This window comes from Dermacentor variabilis, chromosome 6 (assembly GCF_050947875.1).
Source record: "Dermacentor variabilis isolate Ectoservices chromosome 6, ASM5094787v1, whole genome shotgun sequence".
Lineage (NCBI taxonomy): Eukaryota > Metazoa > Arthropoda > Arachnida > Ixodida > Ixodidae > Dermacentor > Dermacentor variabilis.
This window is the reverse complement of record NC_134573.1, coordinates 175,106,853-175,126,527: the sequence shown is the minus strand read 5'-3', so window position 1 is coordinate 175,126,527 and position 19,675 is coordinate 175,106,853. Positions and strand designations below refer to the sequence as shown.

Genomic DNA, 19,675 nt, shown 5'->3' with positions numbered 1-19,675 from the left:
TGCCCAGTTACTGCTATTGTGTCGCTCCCGTTTCAGCGACCTGCAACATGTAGCTACATTAAGCAAATAATCGCAAGTGCGCTGCAATGTAGTTGTTTATAGTTTCGCCATGGTTTCGCTTTTAACACGTTGAAAAGCTTGGCAAGCGCGCGAACAGATGACGATGGCAATGGCGACGACGTCAGTGCATTGGGCAAAACAGTACAAAAAAATCACCGCTCCTTCCAGTCCGTGAAGATGGTGAAGATGGTCGGTCAGCGAAGCTATGCCATGCTATGTTATACCGGTGCCACACCGCCACTTTCGATCGCGACGAAGCAGATCCGGATCGAAATTCTCGACCGCGATTGGCTCCCTCGCGCAGCTTGCGCAATGAAACCAATCGCGACCGAGAAATTCGATCCGGATCGAGCTTGATCGCGATCAGAAGTGCGCCGTGCGACACCAATATTAGTTTCACCGAGTGTTACACCATGCAAGTCAAACTTCGCAAGCAGTCTGCATTATAAATCTTTTGTTTCACCCATTCCTTCACCTCATTTTCGCTTTAACGTGTTCCGCGTGGTGAGCATGCTTTAGGAGCGCCTTTTTTTTATGCGCGCGCTTGAGGTTTCTGTTCGTGTTTTGCCGTACTTTATTTTTTCGCTGACACTAGCGGTAGGCTCGTGGTGTTCCCATGGTTGTAGCTGGTGTGGAGTGTACGGAACCACTAATCCAAAGCTCCATATATAGAGTTTCCTACAAAATTTTTTGTAGGAAACTCTATGGTATCTTGGGCGCAGTTGAAGCCCGGCCGCTACTGGAGATGTGAGCGCTGCAATCGCTTTGACGATTGACGTGCCTGCCGGCACTTGCTGGCAGAAATGCCGGCAGCCACGCGCTCCTAGTAACGCGTTTCAATCGCTGGGCAAGTCTGTTCGTTGGCCGCAAGCCGCCAGCATAAGCATTTGTTTCTTTCTCGACAGGACGTGGAATCAATCGTCGATAAATTCGATGCCGATCAGGCTCGATCGCCGAAAATGCAGCATGTGACAACCGTATAAGATTGGCGTATAAGATAGCATTCTCACAGGGGGAAAGGCAAAAGGGGTCACTCCGACCCATTTCCCTCTGTTGAGCTCTTCTATTCCTCTCCTGCTAGGTCACGCGGCCCCTTTTTAGCGAAGTCCGACAACGACGGCACAGGGTCCGCATAAACAGCTTCGCTGTAAAAACGTACGCAGCTCGTCTATAAAGGAAAACTCTGCGCTCGCTAATGTCACGTTTATGAAGCACATGCCGTTCCCGACTTGGAAGTACTGGGCACGCAGGCAGATGACACGTACCATCCATAGAGAAAGACATTCAACAAGAGGGGACACTCCCATAGACAGCGGCCGAATCGACCGTAGCGCACCAAGCGGATGGGATTAACACCTGATCCACACTTTCGATTTCAGGTGCGCGCGATTTGAACGCCATAGCTGCTACGCGCTACGCCGGCTTCCCTGATAGGCGTGGTATTTATTTTTGCTTCTACTGCTTAACCACGCACTATCTTGGTGAGGAATCGTTAGCAGCAGCTGTATAGTAGTAGTAGTAGTAGTAGTAGTAGTAGTAGTAGTAGTAGTAGTAGTAGTAGTAGTAGTAGTAGTAGTGGTAGTAGTAGTAGTAGTAGTAGTAATTAGAGGGATCGCTGATATAAGCAAGGCACGCAGTGTACAACTGACAAATCACAACTACATGTACATCAACTGACTTTTCTCTTAAATTGATCCGTGCTGTATCATATTTGCGGCAACGACGTCGTACCTTCATCTTTCGCTCCAGCGAAGGCAGCTGCCGAGTGGAACGACTAACGTAGAGTAGCGCCAGGCCGTCCAGTTTGCGTTCTCGCAGCTGGCGCGCGGTATCTTCGGCGCTTTCGCGTAGCGAGGAAAGTTGCAGCAGTCGCTCATGTACCGCCACCAGTACTCGAACGCCGCTCTCCTGTAGCTGGGCCAGGTAACCTGCGACACGAAGCAGCAACACTTTGTGCAACCACATTTCTGGACTTCGTGCCCGCACCATGGTCGCTGGACTCGGTAGTGCAAATTCTGAGGATTGCATCGGTTTCGAGATATACGCCGTCACACTTGCGATAAAAAATGCAATGTTGTTCCGCCTAATTTTGTAAGAAAGCGCTGTTTTATGCACTGAAGCACGGCAATACATTTCGTCGGTATTTTTGAAAATTAATATCTATAAAAACCCTTTGTTGCCTTTTCTTAGTGTTAAACCACATTTCAGAGTTGTTCTGTAGACAATTCCAAATGACGTGTTAACGATGTGGGCTTTGTTATGTGTCTGTGTTTCTTTGCATTTGAATGTTATTATTCCCTACACCAATGCCACACACGGGCGCTGTAGGTACTGCAAATAAATAAATAACTAAATAAATAAATAAATAAATAAATAAATAGGTGTAAAAAAGTTTTGAGCATTCGTTCCAAGCGGATCTGCCTTGAGAATTAACTCACAGACTACAACTCGCAAATTAAAAGATGGGCTGTAAAGTAATTAAAAAGTTACTTGGTGTAATTATGTTAATAATTCATTTGACCATTTTGGTTTCTCGCGGAAGTAATGCCCGCCACATCGAGTAATTTATTTGAGTGGCTAAAATTGTGCTTCTGCCATAGGCAATTTTTAAATAACGGTTGCAGCTAAAAGAAAAAGCACCTGGTATATGAAAGTCACAATAGGATATTTCTGTGCAGTTTCTCGCTCTATTTTTTCATTACAAGTGAAATACACTGTAACAACATGTCGCTTAACAATCAGCCCCTAAAGCGTTATCAACTTTTATATACAAGATAACCACAAAACTGCACGATAGGGCTTGTTGGTACTGCATTATGACTAAAGCACAAACACACAAACAACAAATAGATAAAACAACACACCAGAGAGCACACTCTGGCATCCATTTTTTTTTTACTTTTGTGCCAAGAAGGATGCCTATAACAAATAATTTATCTAAGTTAACCGGTTACGATGGCCAAATCATGGCTTTCGGAAAAACCACTCTGGACATTTGTCACAAACCGCACTAGAAGATAGAAGGGGACGCACATTAGAGCGCAATGTGTTTTGCAGTAGCTGAATAACATGTGAATAGCTGAGTAAGCCGTCTAGCATTGATTTCGTTGCAACAGGTGTCTGGCTTCACTGAAGAAAGAGATCGCCTCGAGGTGCTCACCGTTTGGAAGAACAGTAAGATCAGCGCTTCCAAACTGCCGCAGTGAGAAGACCACATGTGTGCAGTAGCTGGTCGTGACTGTCCGCGCGTTCTCCGTCCGTTCAGACAGCACGCACACCAGCGGGCGCTCGTGCTCTGAAAAGAAAGCAATTCAATTTCTGCATAAGCATGCGCCATTAAACTCTGAAACACTGTTCAAACTAATCATAGAAAAACATCTCTACAATATTACGTCGCCTCAAGAATCGTCAAAGAAAAAAGAAAAGAAAAAGAAATCGTATCCTTGAAGCACAAATAGGGTTATCGGACTAATGAGTGGTTTTCTTTCTCCTTTCATTTCTAACTAGGCGCGCTGACAGCTACGCAGGGGATACGGCAAGGGGGCGCAAGGGGGCGTCTGCTTCTGGCACCGCCCAAAGTCTATAGCACACTGTGTACCCAAAGGTTGAATGTACTGGCGGCGAGAGAGCTCGTAGTGGCACCCCGTGGCAGCCGCGGTGTCTACGCTACGCTTTTAATTTTGGAGGCCATGCGCAGGAGGCGCAGCAACGCGTAACTGTCGTGTGTGCATACTGGCGGTGCAAATGTAAAATGATGTTTCCGTGATTTCGACACACACACACACACACACACACACACGCACACGCACACACACACACACACACACACACACACACACACACACACACACACACACACACACACACACACACACACACACACACATTTATTTATTCATTTATTCATTTAACTCAAATGGACAATAATTTTGATATTGATTTTGGTATTGATTTTGATTTTGATGATATTGATTTGGTATTGATTTTGATTTTGATTATATTGATTTTGAGAATGTTCTCGCGATCACAAAATCAGCTAGAAAATCGCTGTAATGGGTCCACCTGCTTGCGATGACACTGCCTGACGACAATGTGGAAGTGAAAGTAAGCGACTTTTTCACTGATTTTGACACAAGACTGTAACTTCCCTGCTGCATGCAGTGCAAAAAACTTTTGCTCACATCCTCGTTAACAGATCGGCAACGTTTTCTTACTATGTTCAAAAAAGTGTTTCAGGGTTTAAGGCCGAAAATTGGCCCGAAAATTTATTTTCATTTTTCTCATTTTTGCCCTTCCAAGACCTTTCATTTACTTAAGATTCATTCTACAAAATACCAAGACCCTTCACTTTCATAACATTTTATCAGTTTTGTCCCAATAAAGAAGCTATGGGATGTTTTTCCTTGATTTCTCAAGACAGTTTTCGTGCCCTTTGTGGTGTGGAAGAGTAATATATTGTTCTACTTGGGCTATCGTTCTAATTTTTTCCCTAAAAAGATGAAATGATGTGGTGTGTCGGGAAGTAAATTTTATAATACTTTCTCGAATAAATTTTCAAATTATTCTTTTCTTTAGTATGAAAGGGGCATCTTTTTGTGACTAAGTTTGACAACCTCCAACTTCGCTACAAAATGACCTAAAACAACAACTTGCGACGCGCTATGGACGTTCAGAATCGTTTCTGTTTGCTGTACTTTATCGCGCGAGTTGCTGTATATTGGTGAAATAGGCCATAAACAAGTAACATCCTATTTCGGATATCATAAAAATATTAATCCTAGAAAAAAAAAAACGATCGGTTTTTCGAATCAGCACAAAGCGGGAGCTGTCTCAGTAAATGGGACAAATATATGCTTCGCGCTACTTGAAAGAAACGAGTATAGACCGTTTACAGCCCTGCTGGGTGGACGCTGCCACCTTTAAAACACGTGGTCACGTCACCATTGAGCGCCTTCTGGATTCCCCTTCCCGATGGCGGACGACGCGCTGAGTAAATTGAGGGGACGCAAGCATTGCGGCCCCGTAACCTAAAACTCTCTAATGAATAAAACGTTCTTTTCGGTCTCTTGGTGAACTATTATTCGCCAGCAATGCAACGTTTTCGAGGAAAGTGCAAATGGAAGGTTAGTGCTGGTAATAATTTACATATGGTCATATATATCTTAGGCTGATATCTATTACTCTCAGCGCATGAGTGAATACTACAAGTCGTCGAGTGTGCATACTCAGATGAAGCGATACACGGCTTCTATTTTCTCGCAACAGCAAATAGCTCTTGCCGACTAAGTAATGTGAAATAATAATAATAATATTTGGGGTTTTACGTGCCAAAACCACTTTCTGATTATGAGGCACGCCGTAGTGGAGGACTCCGGAAATTTTGACCATCTGGGTTTCTTTAACGTGCACCTAAATCTAAGCACACGGGTGTTTTCGCATTTCGCCCCCATCGAAATGCGGCCGCCGTGGCCGGGATTCGATCCCGCGACCTCGTGCTCAGCAGCCCAACACCATAGCCACTGAGCAACCACGGCGGGTAAATAATGTGAAATCGACCGTGACGGTGGTTATGTGCGATCACGCCAACCAGCCTGTAGATAATATTGCTTTCAGTGCCGTTAAATATCTGTCTCTGTCGTTTTCGCTGCCTCTCGTAACTATCGGTTCTTCTGAATATGCAAGAGACTGATAGCCCCTGGAGATGCGTAAGAGGCGAGAGCTATCAGAGCTATACATATACACGAAGGTTTGCCCACTTTGCTACATGCAGTTTTAATGCAAAGCTTTCTTTGCGAACACTGCCGGACTTTCCTGACCGTGGCTGCTGGGAGCTACTGCTGTATTGCCGGGTATCTCACACTTAACAATGAAAAAAAAAGAAGAAAAATGAATTACGTGCCCGACGGTGGGATCGAACTTCGGTGCGCCAGCACACAAGCCCGATGATTTAACCATTAGGTCGTGCGCAACCGTACGTATACGCCTCCACCGTTCCAACTATCTCTCTGAGATGATTGGCGCGAGTGTCCCACTGCGTAGCACGGTTGCACATGCGTGCGCATCAGTTTTCTTTGCACCGCAGGCGCAGCTAACGACAAGAACGAAAGGGTCCCCTCACATAGATTCCAAGATAGGCGTTGGAGCTGCATAATCTTTTACATTAGCTTATCGGCCTCCAAGTTAGTCCCCCCATTCGCATAAAAAATAAATAAAGGATAAAGCGAAAATCAGACATTCACCCGTTTCCTTTATTCATTACTTCTCTCCACCTTGCGGGTTTCCGCAGAACTACTACGTCATAAATAAATAAAGGATCGAAGTACTGTTAAATGTTTTGAGCTTCAAAAAAACAGCAGTCATTAAAACGTTCTTGGTTTATCATCGTGACTACACTCTCAGTCCAGTAGTTACGCGTACGTACGAGTGCTGACTCATCGTCTCTGCCTGGGTACGAGAGCACATCCAAGAGTCCCTAGCTCACTCACGCTCGTAACTGGTTCATATCGCATTAATATCGGAGCTAAACATCTTTTCTAGAAGCAGAGCAGCCTAATCTGTAGAAATACTCATTCATCTACAACAAATTATTTATCGCTCTCACTCTCACTCTTTTTTATTCGAGGCACTGATTTTCGGCCGCATTTCGGCCTCATCGAAATGCGGCCGCAGCAGGCGGGATTTGATCCCGCGACCTCGGGCTTAGCCTTGCGACTCCAAAGCCACAATGCCACCACTGCGGTTATGTGCGCAATACAATATCCCATACAGTGAATAGAGTTAGCGTAAGCCGATTCCCCATTTGTGGCGATTCAGGCATTTGGCTGTACTCAGAAGGCTCTTGGTCACACTTAAAAGGCGGGCAGCGCAATCCCTTTTGCGCTTTGCAAACTAAGCCCTCCCGTATCACGCGATATATCGAACACGCCAGAAAGGAGGGGCTTTGGGGAAAGAGGGTACGAAAAGGTGGGCGAGAAATCACTTTCCCGTCAGTTGCTTGGCTGCGCCAGAGATGTTCATATCGTATGTAGTCTAGGTGGGGTGGGAGGGCGTTCTCATGGTGCCTTCCTGATTTGATCGGTATGAATACATGGCCTCGGACAGACGCCACTGCATGAAGCTTCCAGTGAAAGAAGCGCAACTATGTTATACAGCATGCTTATAGCACCATGAATATTGACAAAGTGAGAAAAGTGAAGCTATGAAATGCAATATTGTGTTTAAATTGCCCCTGAGATGATTCCACAGAAGGCGAAATAGTATTACTATTATTTTACCATGCACGCGGATTGATTTGCAGCCAGGTGAAGACTGCGCTTCAAAAATAACTGTTGATCTTTAGTAGTTGCTGAAGGACCTGATTGCCGCTAAAAGGATGCACACATGAACGAACAAACAACAACGCCTTGCATTGTCGGCGTTGTCCGCTTTCGACGGCAAATAATTAAGTCTTTTCGAATCATGTGGTTGGATCAAGCGTTTACTGACACGATAAGCCAACTTTTAACGACAACGATAAGCCAACGATAAGCCAAGGTTTGCAAAATATCGTTAATTCTGGAAAGGTTACCAAACATATTCTGGCAGAGTTATCGTATAATAACAGTGCGGTACTTTATGATCCCAATGCGGTGCTTTGTACAATACGCGTCAGTGCGCATGCGCGTGGACTTGCAGCACCGCCTGTTGCCTTGCCTGTGGGCTTCGGCGTAGCGCCTGTTTCGCAAGCCGAAATGTTACGGCGAAGATTACCATTACTGGGCAATTCTTGCATACATAGGGTGAAAGCCGTAATCGCATCTTGTGCCGTGCGCCATGAGGGTGCGTACCTTTTCCACGTGGCATGCATCGCTTGGCGGGTTCGGCTTCTTCGTCCCTCTCCTTCTCTTCGGACAAAGAACGCCCTGCAAATAAAGGGTCCTCATATCTTATAGCGGTTAAGTATGCGTTCGGTCTCTGGGCGCCTCACTGCCCAGAAGTTATGGTGACCATTCACCGCGGTAACCTTAACTAATTTTTTCATAATGCTAGTTACATCTTCTTCTATTTAATGCAGGGTGTGTAACTCAGTTGCATTTTTTTTTTTTTTTTATTACGGCAAGCGTGTCTGTAGGTGCCGTTGTAGCTTCTATTTGTTTTTTTTTTCAGGCTTTTTTCACGCCGTGCCAAGTGGGACCACAGGTGCGACTCGTTCACCAGGACTTTGATGCCACGTGGGCAAAGTAAACTTCGCGTGACGCCAAAATTGTTTCGTGGACTGCAGTCATCTACTTGGTCAACGTCACTGTTTTATCGACAACCGCTTTTTATCAGATGGAAGCGAAGAAAAAAGAAAAGAAAAAAAGGGAGAGAAAGAAAAAGTTCGCAGAGGATTCTGAACGCATTCATGGACCTGCTACACTATGGAGCACATGCAAAAGCCCTCTTACCTTGGCCAGCTCTAGATTTATCAGCTGGAAGAAAAACAAAGGGGAATTTTTTTTTTAATTTCAGCAAGAAGTCGCAGATTCGGCAGAAAGGCGAAGCATTGATAGCGATAGCAAATTATTAGGAAATTGTACGAATCTGGATGATGACATGTTGTTGAGCTAATTGGTGCTTACTTAACGACATATTGTAGCGCGAAGGCACAATCACAAAGGAGACAGTGGTCAAAGGCGCTAACAACTATTGTTACATGAAGTATAAGGTTCATAGCTTTGAGACTGTATAAAGTGCAGTGAACATTCGCTTACTAAATAAACAGGCATCCTGCAACGCGCGCAAAGGAAAACATGAATAGATTTCACTGGATGATCGCTAATGCTCCTTAGCTTTCATAACGCCGGTGTGATGAGACGCGCTGGCAGCGAGCAGCGCGCGTGCTTGTTACAAAGCGTAAATTTCGTGCCGCCGTTCGCTTCACCATCTTAACTTTGCCGCTTCTCCAAAACTAAGATTACACGACCTCCAACACGAGGCAACTAGGAGGGCATGAAGCGCACCAGACGTCTCGGATCGCCCTATCCCTTGCACGCTCGCCCTTCGAGGCACCCGCAGCAGATGGCCTCCAACAGAGGCGCGCGGGCCTTATGTGCGCTCGGCCGCGCAGGCAGCCACGACCGGGCTGTAGGAGCAGACGCGCGCTCTATTTCTCTAGCCCGGCCATGAGTCAGTGCGGACTCGGTCACGTGACCTCACACATTAGGCACTTTAACAAAGCAAATACTGCCGTTAAACGGATATGAGGAACTCCCTTTTCTTAGAGTAAAACTGTGCTATCATTTCGCGACTATTAGACCAAAGTTTAGCGGGCGGGTGACGCTGTTTGTCAGATTTAGTCGTTCGCCGGACCAAGTGGCGCCGATTGGGGAACTGCCACTTGCGGGACACAGACGCGTACTTTCAAAAGCGACTTGTCAAAGACGAAATTGGTGCGGCATGTAGCGTCTGCGACCACCTCTAGTTCCAATCGCTGTCACGGACCGCGCATGTGGGGGCCCTTGCGAGCGGGCGTTTCGCCGGGAGGAAGTTCGTTCGTTCGGGCTTTGTGCCACGTGCAAGGAAAAAATGCTTCGCATTGACTTAACCATCGACGATGGTTTCTGTCGTATCTTGCTTTCTTCGTCACCGAACCCACAACTTTGCGTTACGCGTGCTCGTCGGAGGTATGGCGCCGTGGTAGAGCACCGCGCTGTAGACTTGAGTACCGCATGCGTAATGTGATGTGGGTTCGGTCCCAACCAGCGGCAAGTCATCTTTCTTATCCGCTTTCATTTTCCTTTGCCTCATAATACCTCTACATTTCAATTAAACATAACGATTAACTTCTCCTACGCTTTCTCTGGCTTCAATTTTTCGTCATTTCGTATGATTGTGAAAAATAGCTAACTATCCTAATGTGCCAAATCTGCGACGCCAGGGGAAGCTAGCACTTCAAGGCGGCATTGCCACACATTTTGCCTTACGCCTTTTATGACATGCCAAGGCGACAATCATAAACATATTTGCCTACCTACAATTAAGTAAGCCTAATATAGCAATATAATTTATATTACACTCCTTTGTTAAGCGCACAGTGGAGATCCAGCAGACCGACAGCGGCGGGAGACAATGACGTACCCTGTTGTGCCTGGCGGACGGCGCGCAGGCGTGCAAACGGCTCGCCGCACACTCCCTCGTAGTCGTCACGGTCCACGTCGAACGCGGCCACACACGCGCCGGGTAGATGCGACACGGCGCGGGAAACCTGCGTGACGTGGGTCGAGGAAAGGCATAGTGGATGGTAGCAGACGGCCAAGTGTTCGGCAGACCACGCTGTCGGGCTAGACCGTGAAGTACGGGGCAAGCTATAAGACCGGCGTTCCTCTTAATTGTCCCTCTCTGCTCATCCGTGCTTATTAGTGCGCTGGAAAGATGTTTCATAAGGCTACTCACAACCAAATAGCCCAGCTGTCCACGCTAAGCTATAAGACCCACTTTACTTATAGGAACCGACAGGGAAAACTAATTCTCAGAAGCAGTGGGCATGCCGGAGAGACTGAGTGAGGTAAATGGAACAGTGTTGTACGCATAGTTACGGGAGGTGAGAGTCGAGTTGCGAAGGGCAGCGGAGGTTAAGCGTTGTAAAGCGCTACTTCGTCACACGAGCTTTATCATAACACCCCTGATAACTTGTGCCAGCAGTCTGTTTTGGGAGCTCCAGGATCCATTGTGGAGCATTATTTGAGCGCAATATTTCCTTCTATACTGGGGAACATCTATTTGCTTCATTCGGTGGAGTTGGACAGCTTCAAACCAATGCGCGTTTGATGAATATGGGGGCACGTAAGCTTTTAACAAATGGCTGACAGATAACTGCATTTGGAAACAACGTTTCTCGATCGGGGTTATTGACGAATTAGTGTTACAGCCGCTTACCGCCAACCTGGAATAGAGTTACTGTACATGCTCCCTTTGGGTTAGCATATACAGTAGCGTTAACCTGGAACGCTGGAGTATTGGTACATGCATCTCTTTGATAGAAAACGAAAACAGGACGAGGAGGTATTTGGTGAAGCACTGCGTGCATCATAACATTGGTACGTTCGTAGAGGATTGGGTCCGGCTAACCGTACGAGTATATGCGCTCTACTGATGTGTTTGAACTTTGTGCCGGCAGTATATATAGACATGATTGATGCGATGCATGTAGTCAACGCGTATATGTACATTAGTATTCGTGCAAGCAAAATGTTCGCAGGTTCACGGTGTAGTGTGCTCACCTTGACGGCGAGCAGGTCAGCCGTCTCGTGACTCTCAATCTGCTCGCCCTGTGACCCCATGTACGCCAACGAAGCCTGGCCCGTGCTGCCAACTACAGCAGGCCACGGCGGCTGCTCGCAGATCTGCAACGCCGCCGTCGGTTTTTGGAATAAAGTATGATCCAGAGAGCAGAGCTTGGGGATAATGTAAACAAATACAGGTGCTGAAGCCGAATACGTTTAATAATACCCAATACCGGACTTCTAAGTGCTGGTGTCATTGTTGCCTCGAAGGTATTTTTCTGCTTAGATGTGTGATGTCAGGGAACGCTCTCAACACCTCGTGTTCGTGAAGGAGGTGTCTAATTGCGATGAGAACAAGCGCTGTCGGCTCTGCTCTTCTCTTCATCAAAACCCATTTCTCCGCAGCCTCTTCCACAACGTTCCATTGCGAAGCACGTACACTGTCAAGAGAGCTGTCGAAAGTCAGCACTTGTGCGGCGTAAAAGAAATGAAAAAGAAGAAAAAAATACACCCCAAGCAACGGAAGTACCTGCGCACCATTTTAAACTGACTATTCTTGCTCGCGGCGCTTCTCTTGCTGTAATGGTAGCTGCGGAATCATAGAACCTCCCTTCCTCTATTTAGCATGAATGCGTCGTGCGCTTGGCCTAAGTGAAACTCTTGAGCGCGTACGCGCATAGCCAAGCTGCTGGGCGACGCTAAAGAAAAAAGGAAGAAAAAAACAAGAAGGCACGAGCCGTAGCTGGGTTCCTAACAGCGAACCTTGAGTTACGATGTTGACGTCGCATTCAATCATCATTTGTTTCCTCTCATCCATCCTTTCTCCGCTGCTCTTCCATCGTCAACACAGCTAAACCGATGTCCAGGCGCCAACCTCGTACAGTAATGTTATAGTGAGGTCAGAGTGCTCTTCGCCTACTTTGATTATCGACCAAAAGCCCAGCGTGTTCAGTAGGGCGTTGTTCATTAAGATGGTCACGACATGCGGTCATTTACCTGCATGTAGTTGACGGCACTGACGTCATCGCATGGAGCGCTGTAGTCCTTGTGCGAGCGGTAGAGCAAGGCCGCCATGCTGATGGAGAAGCACATGGTAGCCTGCTTACTCCTATTTGCTTGCATGGCATCTATCCAGTTCATGACGAGAGACTGCGAAGACAAGAAGCAACACCGCGATAAACCGCAAGGACACTGTCAACAGTAACAGAGCAAGCGAAGAAGCTTTCCTTCCTGCATACAAAGAAGGAATTATAGGCAACGAAAACTCTTTAGGGAAACAATAACCACATAATGAGTGAACGCAAGGTTACAATGAAAGAGAGAGAGAAATAGAGAGAGAGAGAGAGAGAGATGTAATACAAGAAGAAAGATCACTTTCGTGAATACAAACCGGTGCATTTCTTTAACGTGGAGGCGTAGCTGATGAGAAGTATCTTTGTATTCCCCATATCTTTATATTTTCACTTTCGTTTTCTCCTCCTGGCATCTAGTCGTCCCCTCTTATCACATATTTACTCTCTGCTACTCACACACTTCGTACATTTGCTCTGCACGTTGTATGCAATGATGACATGGGCTTGGAATGTTTTAATACGTTAGAATGTCAAAGTTGAAAAAGATCTGTGTGAAAGTGTGAGAAGCCGGTTACGTGGTAGAGGTAAAGAAGGGATGGGAGAGTTTAGAAGGACGTGCACAAAATTCAAAGGAACGTTACAATGTGGTGAACGTGGTTTGGACCATGGATCAGGGACCTCAAAGAGGTGCGACGTAATGTTAACGCACTTCACTCCTGAAGGGTACGCATTTGGGCTGTTTGGTTCGTGATTACGAGCACAAAACAACGCAAAACGGCTAGACGAGGAGAAGGACACAGGTCACAGCGCTGTGGTCTGTGTCCTTCTCTTCGTCCTGTCGTTTGGCGCTGGTTTCTGCTCGCATTTCACTCGCATCTATCGCTAAATCGCCACTGAATTTTGTATACACCACTCTGACCCCACCACAACTGTCCATCCGGTGCTGTCTTGATAACGCACATTTGTCGATTCTCTTGAAAAGCAATCGCTGCTATGGACGGAAGTGCGCGTCTCCAAGGTGAGTAGCGTGCCTCGCTTACATCGGGGCAGTGAGATGAGTTCCACAGACTCGTGAAAATTGTCAAGTACTGAGCGACAGCTGCCGCAGTTATTAGCATTAGGACCAAGTAACATACACTACTGTAATTGATACAGATGTTAGAAGGGAGGGGATCCGTCTTCTTGTGAGTCAATGTCGCTCAGATTAAGGACTCTTACTTTTTCTGCAGAAGAAAGCGTAGCGGGTTGGTTTACTTGGACATTGAAGAAAAGACCGCACAAAAGACGACACACAAGGCAACACAATCTGAAATGTCAAGGGACAAGCTACAACCTTTAACGAAACCGTATTCATATTTTTTGAGGTTATGCATAACCTAGCGATAGTAATATGACATAAATTAACGCTCTGTGCGAGCTCTTTAAGAGGTAGCGAATAAAATAAAAATGTACAATTTACACTGAACGCAGCGCGCTTGCGTGTATTATGAGGCGAAATGCTTTTCATCAAAGAATTATAAATAGGAATCACAAGAGAATAAACGATTTCCAGATAAGCAAGGCGGATTTGAAGAAAAGCTGCAACTTCGTACAGCCACGTATTGCTTTACAATGCTAATGTTCGCTTACTGTTAGACACTCATAATGAACTGATGAAGAGTGATAAACTATAGATAACGAAAAAAAAAATGAATCCAGTTTATTTATAGCTGTGGTCCCTCTCTTAGATTCAGCGCTTCCTTCTACGCTTTGTGCATTATTTTGGTCGCGCTCTTTCCTTCACATTTCTCTACCTTTTTAACTCTGGCATGACAGATAAGAGTGCAACGTGGTGGCCACGAAGTTACACAAGCTTTATACGAGAAACACGCATAGGTCTGCAGAATACGCGGATGCTCGCTCATACCCACTTACCAATGTTTTCGCAGGCTGCGTACTGACTGACATTCATGTACACTCACGTATCACGTTCCTATTTAAGCCCACTCAAGGGACAGCACGATCTCGTAGCCTCATGCCTACCACTCGCCCTCATGGTCACCTGTGTTTACACTTACTAGCATCCACTCAAGCCCGTACTCGTGTCCACTCCCATTCACCGGCATTCACTCACATACGCGTCCACTTACGCTCGCCGACAGTCACTCGAGTTCGTACTCACGTCCTGCCAACATCACAGTGCGTAGTTACGTTAACCGGCCCCCATACCTTGTTCATACTTACCTTCACTCAAACTCCCCGACACTGCTGTGCGTACTCTTCTCTACTCTAACCCATAGTCACTCACTAGCGCTCTGTCTCACGCGATTAGGAGATAATTGCGGAGATAGTACTAGTCAGTCTACTCGTGAGCGAGCACGCTGACCTACGAATACAGGCTGACTACTGCGTCACTCACGATGGGAACAGTGCCCGTCCTGTTGTTGGTTGCGGCGTACACAGAAGGCAAGGCCACGCGGCACCTCTCGCCCTCCTTCTCGTAGTGCGTCTGCAGGAACATGTAGTCCACATGCCTGTCGAGCAGGCAGAGCATGATTACTAGACGAAGCAGAGAGATCTTGCTAAGGACTGCCAACGCAGTGAGGCACGATTTGCTACCAGATTCTCCGAAATGTCTATTCACTTCTCTACAATAACATGAAAACTCACTTTTGTTCTCATTCTATTCTTAACTTAAAGAGGCACTCAAAAGAAACGCCAAATCAGCTTACACCGTTAAAGCATTCCTTAGAAACTCTACTGCCGTTAATTTCACGGCAAGAGTTTGATTTTTAGAAGAGATAATGAAGGTCAAAGTCTCACTTTTTGAAAGTTCGAGCCAAAGCCCCACAGCCAGTGCGTTAGCGTGACGCCACGGATCTGAGTGTATTTTTCGTATTTTGGCCTTTGTGAGTGCAGTGAATGCTATCGAAACTTGCTAAGTTTAGTCTATGGTACTTTTACAATACAGTTCGGTCCATCTTTACCTACGAAAATATATTTAGGCATGAGCAGACACCGTCAACATTTATTACGTCAACGCGAGATGGTGCGAGAACATTAAGGTGGCGTCGCCACCAGTCTTTAGTTCTTACGTCTTTTTTTTTTTTTTGGCTTACGAAGTCTTTCCACGTGGTGTGAATTTTTTGTGGCATTGCGGAAGAGGAATGTGTTCATACAGATCAATTTATTTTTCCCTTTAATCCGCCGCAGTAGCCCAGGGGCGTTGCACTGCCAAGTTCGAGGTCGCGGCTTCGATTTTGGCCTCCGCTGTTGCTGGGATTATTTACACGGCGTACTAGCTCCAGTTTCGTTCCTGTGGTCTTTCCTGGTGTCATTCCTACCGTGACGCTGCGATATGCGCGAAAGTGTCCCTTTGCTTTCTTACTCTGCAATGCTGGTCAGATGGGTGGCTACTGTTTGTAGGGGTGCGCTCCAGTCCTCGATGAGAACGCCAAACACAATCTTCTGGCCCATCTCAGACAGCTTCTCATGCAGGTACTGTTGAACAGAAGAGCAGAAATAAAATATAAATTCATTAAGCCTTCATGCTCGCCTATAATGGTGGTACGTCTCATCCAGGTCACACACAGCCTCATATGACTCAATGTTAAGAGGCAGCTTACATCGGCTCTGGCACGAATATACGTATCAGAGATGTAACGGGGAACTGGAAAAAGTGCTGAGGTGTCGCTTTCGAACAATGCATAACCTCTCCAACCTTTCTTCCTTCCTTTGTGCCACAGTTTCGTGGTGAACGAAAAACCCTAGCGACATACATTAACACTTGCGCACCATACCTCGACGACAGATTTATTTAGTGATTGACTGATTTACTTACAGCTACGAAAGACGCAATTATAGTGCAGCATCAATTACGCGGTGGTTCGAGGCGCGTTCGCGCCATCGCGTGACCGTGCTGTACGGCCGTTAACGGCGCATGCGCCGCTCGTGCGCGGAGAGTCTGAGGCATAGAGTTTCACACATAGTTTGCGGGTCTTGAAAGACGCGGAGTGCGTTTGGCTGCTAAAACGGCAGCGCAAAGTGAACGCACCGTCAGCTCTCCGCCCAATCGGCTCGGGGGTGCAGCCAGGCGAGTGTGCCTTTACGCTGCTGGCATGGGCGTTGGGAATCTTATCGAATCAGCGTAGCTTTCCGGTGCAGGGGTTTAGCACTTGCCCAGAGGCGGGGAAAAAACAACAACAGAAAACAGGTCGAATGTGATCAGTCGTGTATTTCGTTTTATTTTGCTATTATAATTAAGACCTGTATGTCACCTCTTCAACAGCTTAATCTAGCTTAATCTAAAGAGGATGTGAATCTGTGGCAATTTTCATGTTCGCCCTTAACGACGGTTGTTAAAGAGGTGACATTTTACGACCACAAGTTTGCTGCACCCTTGTCGAGCCTTTGTCCTGGCAGACGAATTGGCGCATCATCCTGACGCCTCTCAGTTTTGTGTAGGCGTAAGATTCAAGCAGAAAATAAAAGAAGAAAAAGTGCCAGGTTACAGGTTGTAAAAGTATTTGCGAGGACCAGTAGTAGCCGTGCCATCGGTTTATGTAGGCTAGTCTATCGATACCTTCTGGTTTCGAGGAGAGCATGGAGTCACATGTGCGAATGTGGGTTGGAAGACGAGCTGCGCGCTGTGTTTCAGCATTGTTCAACCATTAAGAAAGCCGCACCGCCAACACCGCCACCAAACGGCACATCTAAGGGAACCCCACCAAAAAAGTCATACGTGCCTGCAGAGGAGCGGCGTACTCCGTGATGCGGGTCGTCGAGGCTGCGTACTCGATGAATGCCAGGCCTGCCATGCTGCGAGACGTCAGCCAGCCCGCGGCGTTTCTGGCGAAGCGAGTGAGGAGCGGTGGCGAGCGCTCCATATCGTCAAGGGTGGGGCCCCCGACGCTGACCAAGATCTTTAGCTGCGGTGTGGTGCTCGTCAGCAGCAACAGCGCCGAGAACGTCTGGTCTGCAGGAGGCGTTATAGTGACGATCGTCGTGCACCAAGTGTCGTTCACGCTAAAGGATGATTTAGTTTCAGTCACTGACGGAATGGGCAAGCGACAGGCTCCATGTATTACAAGCCCGACAAGTCTATTTCTTTTGCGCTTTCACGCCACCTTCATGTGGGCATAAAACGCTAGGTACGTACTGTCAGAAAGACTGCCAATATTTTTAGTACCTGGCTAATTTGGCCTTCGTATAAGGGCGAATCAAAAAAGAAAAAAAAAAGAAAAAGAAAATCTGCACCCGTTTTGTGAACCAATATTGATACGCTATAGTATCGAAGAAATATTTCGTCACAACTGTAACAGACGTGTGGTGATTCGCTGGACCCTCCACCAGTCAGTGAAGAAGCAGTTTAAAGGGCCCCTCTTCAGGTTTGCCCATTTTAAACGGAGAAGCCTCACGCGTACTACACGCGCTGACTATCATGTCTGCAAAGTATCAAAGAGTTGCATGTCGCCCTAAAGACGGCTGGAATTTCAAACCGAAGGACGCGCGTCCTCCCTCTCGAGGACTCGGTGCTCCCAGCCAAGGAGTCAAGGTAACACGTACAAACGCCATGAAGTAAAGCGCGGTCTCGGGAACGTCACTCAGCAAGATACGTTATTTCGGTAAATGGTCCAACGCGGAACGTGCAACGCTGACAACAGAAATTCGCCGTGCAGCAAACAATGAAAAAAAAAAAGAAAGAAAGAAAGATCAGGCGAGGCTCGTCGCGTGAACCCTACGCAGTCCTCCGTCTTTGGTGTGAGAGAAAGGCGGGAAGGAAAGTCGTACGAGGACGCAAGGTAAATGCGTTTGACGCTACTAAATGCGGAGGGAGAGGAGAATGTCTCTGCTAGCAGTCGCACTCGTCTCTGGCGGTATGGTAACAGGGAATTCAATTTTTTCTATCGCCTCCAATAATAAGCCGGTACGTAAAATTGTTTCGGTAAAGAAATCCCGTTTAGGACTTCCAGTGTATAACCAAAATTTGCAATGAGGCCTGATGAGGGGTCCGTGAAAGATTTCTCGTCCACTTCTCCAGTAAACTTTACGAATGATTCGACTGATGACATCCGCCGATAAAGGAAATAAAAACAAATTAGGCGGAAACTCCACTGGAGTTGTTTAGGTATGCGTAAGTATACCCCCAAACTTAAGTTTTACCATCCACAAAATTCAAGTTGGCTCCCCCCTAAATTTCAAGTTAGCCCACCCCTGCTATAGGATTCCCCATGTATTTGCCATGGAGCCCTACGTATCTCTATGAGTAAGGTGACACGCTTTTCACGTTATGGACACGATCTTGCAACAAAATTGCCGGGGTACTCGCCAAGGAATCCGTACGCATTAAAAGGCAAGTGGGGGGTATTCCAACATAATAGGTAACAGACTGATTTTCCCGCGTTAGAAGCGCACCCAGATTTTTTTTGAAGTCGAGCAACGAAATCTCGTTTGGTTGGGAAGAATCTAAAGAAAAACAAGACAGACGCTAACCGATATGAATATAATTGTCATCTTGGTAGGTACCAGTCTTTTCTTTCAAATAGCTTTTGTTTGGCTATGTCTTTTTGGGTTTCTCGCATTATCGCCGTTTCTGTGAGCCACCCTGTGGGGCTCCTGCAGCTGTTTCAGTGCTCTGAATATGCAGATACATCTTGGAAAAGGATGAATTTTCTTAGATATCTAAATCTTGCTCTTTCAGACAAACAGAGGATAAAATGAAAAAATGGAGGGAGCAAAGGGAGAAAGCGCTATACTGACAAGTATCAATGAAGGTATCAATGAAATATTTACGCCTCGGGCGCTTCCACATGTCATGTCGTGCTTCCACAACTGCGTTACCTCTTCGGTGCCAACTGTAGTAGTACTTTTCTAACTACTGAACTTTCGGATGCAGGGAGTCGGGCCCCCTGTAAAAAACCTATACTGATTACTTCTGTGACGCATGAGTCAGCCTGTCTACCTTTGGCCAAAATTAAACGTTCAAAGCACTTCGTTTTTTTGCGTGAAAGAAAGGCCGCACTCACCGTTGACGGGCACGAACTTTCCCTCATCGACCAGGTAGTGGACGTCCGAGTAAATGAGATGCGTGCACACGTCACGTGGGAACTGGGCCGCGTGCGTGGCACTGTTGGACACGACGCAGAACAGCGGGCCGGCAGCAACGCCTCGGCCGGGAGTTTCTGCGCACGCGCAGTCGCACTCGCTGGTGCACTCATGCGTACATTGAGTGCGTTATTTACACAATACTGCAGGCAGCAATGCTGCACAAGCAGGAGACGTATACACATCAGTCGTTAGAAATATCTAACGAATTGTAGT

At 46.7% G+C, this 19,675-nt stretch overlaps 2 protein-coding genes across 3 annotated transcripts in view; both read right to left on the bottom strand.

The window, feature by feature from the left end:
- Positions 1-15,853, bottom strand: part of LOC142585835 (uncharacterized) — an 89,953-nt gene extending 74,100 nt beyond the window's left edge. The window contains exons 1-9 of one of the 2 annotated variants that reach the window (XM_075696866.1): positions 15,744-15,853; positions 14,775-14,889; positions 12,300-12,452; positions 11,301-11,423; positions 10,159-10,285; positions 8,487-8,510; positions 7,887-7,961; positions 3,221-3,355; positions 1,792-1,988 (exon numbers count right to left, since the gene is read on the bottom strand). In XM_075696866.1, coding sequence (XP_075552981.1) covers positions 1,792-1,988; positions 3,221-3,355; positions 7,887-7,961; positions 8,487-8,510; positions 10,159-10,285; positions 11,301-11,423; positions 12,300-12,452; positions 14,775-14,889; positions 15,744-15,832 — 1,038 coding nt within the window. In that variant the 5' untranslated portion in view covers positions 15,833-15,853. The remainder of the gene's footprint in view (positions 1-1,791; positions 1,989-3,220; positions 3,356-7,886; positions 7,962-8,486; positions 8,511-10,158; positions 10,286-11,300; positions 11,424-12,299; positions 12,453-14,774; positions 14,890-15,743) is intronic. The other variant, XM_075696867.1, reaches the window with a different exon arrangement.
- LOC142586371 (uncharacterized) overlaps positions 15,846-19,675 on the bottom strand; it is a 10,762-nt gene continuing 6,932 nt past the window's right edge. Inside the window, exons 6-8 of the mRNA XM_075697621.1 lie at positions 19,381-19,536; positions 17,097-17,330; positions 15,846-15,856 (exon numbers count right to left, since the gene is read on the bottom strand). Of these exons, the coding sequence (XP_075553736.1) occupies positions 15,846-15,856; positions 17,097-17,330; positions 19,381-19,536 (401 nt within the window). The remainder of the gene's footprint in view (positions 15,857-17,096; positions 17,331-19,380; positions 19,537-19,675) is intronic.